Below are 6,000 nucleotides of genomic sequence, written 5' to 3'. Positions count from 1 at the left end.
ACTACTTCACTCTGTAATTAACTAATGCTATTACAACAGGATTCTCACCTCCAAGGGTACCCTTTTAATGAGTTTATGTTTATCTTACTTTCAAAGGAATTGTTCTCCTGAATCATTGAATTCTGCAAGTACTCAAAAATTATCTGTTTAGTTTGTTTTTGTATTTATAGGGAAAATTACGTAGCTAATTTGTAGAATATCTAGAATATATAATGATATCTACCTGACTTTTTAAAAGATGCTAAGTTCCCCAAAGTGTGAAAACCTAAATAATTATTATTCACAGTGGTTGAGCACTCATTATATGCTGTGCAATATATTAAGTGCTTTTATGCATCATTCATTTATTCAACATATACCTATTTTCTACTATGTGTACTATTTTAGAACCTGGAGAACAGCAATAAATAAAACAGAATCCCTCCTTTTATGGAGCTTATGCTCCAGTACGGAAACGATCAACAATTAAACAAGTAAAGCATAAAGCATGTGTAATGAAAATAAGTGCTACGGAGAAAAATTAAGCAGAGACAGGAGGTAGTGACTGTGTGTGTGTGTGTGTGTGCACGTGTGTGTGTCCATAAGTATCTATTGAAATATGTTGAGATGAGCAGAGACCTGCAGGAGGTGAGAAAATCCAAAATTGGAACTCAGGGGAAAGTTTGTTAAAGAGCATTGAACAATTATTTTGTTGAATATTTCTTATAACCACTTCCCATATATCCTCACAGCACCTCATGGTAGGTACTTTTGTTGCTCCCATTTTACAGGTAAGAGTATTGAGGCTTAAAAATATAAAGAAACTTGCTTAAAGCCACACTACTTATGAGGCAAGCTAAGATTTAACCCTGATCTGCCTCACTCACAAACTATGCTTTTACCATCTACCTCCTGTCAAATCACCCAACTACCCAATAACAAGATTTCTACATGCTCAATATTGGTACCTACTTAATAGGATAATCAATTAAAACATCACACTTAAAAAGAAAAAAAAATCAATTTCAGAGTAAAAAAGTAAATGAAGTTTGACTCAATCCAATAAACAAATGAGAAAAATGCCTCTCCACTCCCCTAAAGAGGGATCTAGATGGAGGCAGAGCAGACTTTGTAAGTTATGACTCTCCAGGCACAAAAAACAAAGGGTGCCCTAGCTGACCCAGTGGGGGCTGGTACGGAAATCATCTTTCAAAGCAGCACTCTCAGGGCTGCCCAAAGAGGAGGGGGAGAGAGGAAGAAGGAGGAAACAAGAACTTCCCCTTCTGCTCACCCCTCTCTTTTCAATTGAATTTCAGCATCAGGGTTGGATGTTTTCACCTGGCTACCTAATCGAGCTCTTCACAAAGTATGATCTACCTCAAGGCTGGTCCTGCTGGATGGAATGGGAGGAATTGCTTCCAAGACTGACCATCCACTATATTAAGTACTATATTCCATAAGGACTTGTCCATGTGGCTGGCTGAGAAAGGGTGGCAGAACTATCACCTCTTCCTTGTCCAGGGGTGGGGCCCCTTGATTTCCTCTTTGTTCCCTGGAAGCTCATTGACCTGTGCATTGTGTGCATAAAGAAAGAAGGGTGTGCCTAGAAAAATGGGGTAGCAGAAAGCTGTGTTCTCCAACCACTCCAGACCTGAATAAGTGGAGTTTTGCAGTAATTGAGTGATTGAAGGAAAGTGAACATACAAACCAGAGCAATCAAAAGGAAGATTATCTTCCTTAATACCAGGGACACATGTTTTTCTTTCTGCCTCTCAAGCCGAGGAAAATCAGGACAAGTGGCTTATGTTGTAAATTTTAAGGTCAAGGATCCTTTCTATTGAGCATAGCTATCAAGTTCTCAGTAGTCAATTACAAGCGAAACATAATTGACAGCGCGATAAATGTAAGTTGTGGAAGATGCGATTGAAAGTCAGAGGCCCCTTCCGTAGGCCCCCTACAGCCTGTCATAACGAGGACTTATTCAAACCCGTTAGCAGGACTATTAAAAAGTATCACATATTAACAGTGCTCTTCCCTAGCACCTCTTACTGGAGTTTCTCTACGTGGGTGTGTTTGTAAGAGAGGAGTCGGTGAGCACTGGGTACAAAGTGTATTTGTAAGAGAAAACAAACTCTCAATGAGGAAGACCATATGTTTCTGAGACTACATCTGTGCAAAAAAATACATAGTCCCTGAAGTTGTACCAAGAAAAAAAAAAAACCTATCGTATTTTAAAAAGTCTTATTTCCCATATGTCATCTTCTTGGCATATTTCCCTTTACTGCTTTTTCCGCCTGACCAAAGAGTTCCTTCTCACCCTCAGGTCCAGGAAAATCACGAAATGTTTCGAACAGTCTGACAGAGCCTGACTAACCAGATATATGACTCACTCGGGGATCCCAGAGGCAAACCTCAGCCTAGGAAGATAAGTTGACTCTTCAGGGCGCACCTGCCCGGAGGGCGGCCCCTCCTCAATCAAATGGAAATCACACCGTTTCCGAGGGCTGGGCAGAGGCCGAGCAAGGCAACTAAAGTCGGGCGCCGCCCTGGCAGGCAGTATCCTCGATGACTCCAGAGGGTGCTCGACCCGGGCGGACCGCGCCTTCCCCACCTACCCGGGGGCGGGTCCGACCGGCCAGGTGTCCGCGCTAGCGGCGGCCTGCTCCGGCCCCGCTCCCAGGCACAGTGCGCCTGCCTGGCTGGAGCCGCGCCTCCTCCCCCGGGGAGGCCGGACTCAGGGGCTCCGCGGGCCGCGCTCCCCGGGGCTCAAGCCTCTCACCCGCGCGGGGGGCGGGGCCGCAGGCGGGGCCGGGACGGCGGGGCGGGGCGGGGATCGCACCAGTGCCCCCGGCTCCGCCGCAGCTTTGCCTGCAGGTCTCGGGGCTGGCAAGCGGCTCGGTCGCCTTCTCCGGTCCCATGGCAGCCCCGGGCTCCCCCGCTGAGTGCGGCTACATCCGGACGGTCCTGGGCCAGCAGATTCTGGGGCATCTGGACAGCTCCAGCCTGGCTCTGCCCTCCGAGGCCACGCTGAAGCTGGCGGGGAGCAGCGGCCGCAGCGGCCAGGCGGCCAAGAGCCTGCGGATCCAAGAGCAGGTGCAGCAGACCCTGGCCCGGAAGGGCCGCAGTTTCTTGGCCAACGGTGAGTGGAGCCCCGCCGCCCCCCTGCACCACCGCGATCCCCCCCCTTACTCCTTCGCTACCCCTCCCTCACCCGCAGAGCCCGGTGGCTTCGATTCGCTGCTTCCTGTGGGTGCTGGACCTGGTGTTCAGCCCACCTGTTGCTCGTCGTCCCTTTGTATGAGCCGCCGCGCCTCCAGACTCAGACCCGCTTACTTGGGGAAAGCACTTTTCTAAAATAACCTCTTACTCAGCTCTGTCATATATGTATCCGTGTATATTAAATGTACCTATATATCTAAGTGAAAGAATTCAGTCCAAGATTTTCACCCCTTCCTAAACTTGCTCTCTTCGGCCCCCTTGTCGCGTCCCCCCTTCGACCTCCTTACAGGGGTCTTAATCTGGAGACTCCGGGAATGTATAAACACTTTGAAATTTTATGCGGAAATTCTGTATGATCATTTTTCTAGATGAAAACGCCCCTACCTTTTATTAGATTTTTTAGTCTGTGACCCCAATAAATATTTTTTTGGGGAAAAAACAAACCTGAAAGTACTGGCCCTCCTACGAACTGTATATTGGGATTGTGATGCCTCGCCCAGGTACTTTGGGAGGTTCCACACCGTGTACCAAGCGAGCGGCTGATCTAGGAAGTGAAAAAATTGGGTAGGAGGCTTTGGGCCTGGGAATAGTCACACCACCCCGCCGAGGAAAAGGGGAAGGAGGAAGGGTATTTTGGCCCCGCCGGCTGCAACATCCACTCCGCAAAGCTGCGCCCTCGGTCGCACTCGTGGGCATAGCTCTGGTCTCTCCAAAAAATTAAACATGGAGGTGAAAGAGGTTTTAAGAAAAAGGGGGTTTAAAAACACACTATAGCAGTAACCGATAGCCAGGGGAGGTGGAAGGGGAAGATGGCAAATCAGTGCTGAAAATTAGAAAACATAATATGTTATTTTCTCCCCTGCTAAGTCAGATGATCAGAGCCACACCGTGCCTCTTATTAATTTATTTTTTCATTACAAAAGTATGATAGGCTATTATAGAAAAGAGAAGAGGAAAGAAATTGAACAATTAATTTAGTTGGGATATCAGTTTGTTTTCTGCAATGTTGAACTGTTTCTCTAGGAAGTAATTGGACAACAGCCTATGGAGAACCCATGACGAAAAAGAAAAAAAGACCAGATTAGAGATTGAAAACAGCAGAACTGGGAGGGAGGCTTTATTGTTCTCAACTTGTGTAAAAGAATCCTAAAGGATCAGGCAGTCAATGTTTATATACTTGAAAAGTAAAGAGGTGTTTAATGATTATAGTTAATTAATGTAATTGAGCGCCTACTATGTGCCAAGAATTGTGGTTTGCGTCCATTATGTTATTTATGTTTCCAAAAACACTTGTGAGGTAAGTCTTTTTATCCCCATTTTACAGATGAGGAAACTAAGCAGTTATGTAACATTCAAGTTCCCACATATAGTAAGGAGCAGAACTGATATTTAAAGTCCCAAGCCTGAATTTTTAAACCACCTATCAGTTATATATTGTTAAGCTTCTTGGTTACTAGTACAAAGTAGGATTTTTATTGGAACCTAAGCCTCTTTATGGCCCCATTCTATTTTCCTCTAAATAAAATTGAGGTGGTTCTGAGTGAGTGGGAGGGCTAGATAACACAGAACTACCACAATGCATGGAGAAAAAGGAATCCAAATTTACTGTTTAGGAATCTGATGACCCCAGAACAAGTGTGGCCACTTTTTCACCAGTGGAGTCATTCCATCTCTATTCTGTACAGGCCAGGTGCTAAACTGAAACCAAACTAGATTCTTCTGCTTGGGGGATGCAAGGAATACACATTAGATATTCTTTCTTAACCCCTGAGAATGGCTAGCTAGAAACAGCAACCAGCCATTCATTCAACAGCAACTTGAATGAACAGAAGGAAAGGGAGTATTGTTGAACATCTATTATGCACCTAACACTGTTCAAGAATATGTTTGCATTTTGTTATATCTTAAAACAATCACATGAGATAGATACAAAGATCCATTTCACACATGAAGAATGTGTTGGTCTCAGCATTTATTGGACACTTAGTCCCAAACCTACCCGTGATTTATCCTTTCTATATTATGGTGAATTTATGTTGCTTGGTGAATTCAAGGACTATCAAATGAGTCGGTGTGTGCAGGGCACTGTAGGTGCTGAATTAAACATAGACTGCTTGCTTTAAAACAAGAAGTTTAAAGTCTGAAGAAGGCCTCCCTCTAAAAGACTCATTATCAAACACAAACTGGTAAGCGACCCAAAAGAACAGCTAACACATTGTGGTGTTTAGGAGGATGAGTTAGACCACTAGCTGAGGAGAATTTTGAAAAGCTTCTTGGAAAAATTGGGATTTTAGAGCCCCCAAATCTAATAGGATTGGACATAGGGAAGTGGTTGGAGGAAGACCGTTCTAGGAGGGAATAACAGGAATATTTCATAGTTCACAGAATTGATATTAGAGCACAGGGCATTGTCATGGTGCTTCTGCTAAAATGTTTAGGGCAACTGGTTGAGTGGCTCTTCCAACTAAAGAACAAAGTGCTTGAAATATTTTGATTACAACAGTAGCTTCCCAGCAAGCTGAAATGCATTCAGCAGCCTACACAGAAGTGCAAGTCAGGCAGAGAGATAAGGCAGCAAACAACACCTACTTACTTTAAAGCCTCAGATTTCTGAGACTCAAAAAACTAATCTGCTTCAAAGGAATGTAACATTAACACTCCATGGAACAATTACCAGGGGCAGTTGGTTTATGCTGTTTAATTAAAGTTCTTTGAAAAGGTCTGGGGGCTCTTGATGGTTGTGAGCATTGTTTTTATTATTTCTGTATTACTATCATGTCTCTAAAGTTGAAACAGACAAAC

General features: G+C 44.4%; 1 protein-coding gene across 1 annotated transcript in view; it reads left to right on the top strand.

Annotated features, from left to right (window-relative positions):
• Positions 1 to 2,764: 2,764 nt before the first annotated feature.
• The window catches only part of PKP2 (plakophilin 2), a 78,110-nt gene continuing 74,874 nt past the window's right edge, over positions 2,765 to 6,000 (top strand). The window contains exon 1 of the mRNA XM_081059476.1: positions 2,765 to 3,118. Coding sequence (XP_080915602.1) covers positions 2,896 to 3,118 — 223 coding nt within the window. The 5' untranslated portion in view covers positions 2,765 to 2,895. The remainder of the gene's footprint in view (positions 3,119 to 6,000) is intronic.

The sequence above is a fragment of the Rhinolophus hipposideros genome (assembly GCF_964194185.1).
Source record: "Rhinolophus hipposideros genome assembly, chromosome: 9".
NCBI classification, from domain to species: Eukaryota; Metazoa; Chordata; class Mammalia; order Chiroptera; family Rhinolophidae; genus Rhinolophus; species Rhinolophus hipposideros.
Note: the sequence above shows the minus strand (reverse complement) of the source record. Positions and strands in the feature narration are given on the sequence as shown.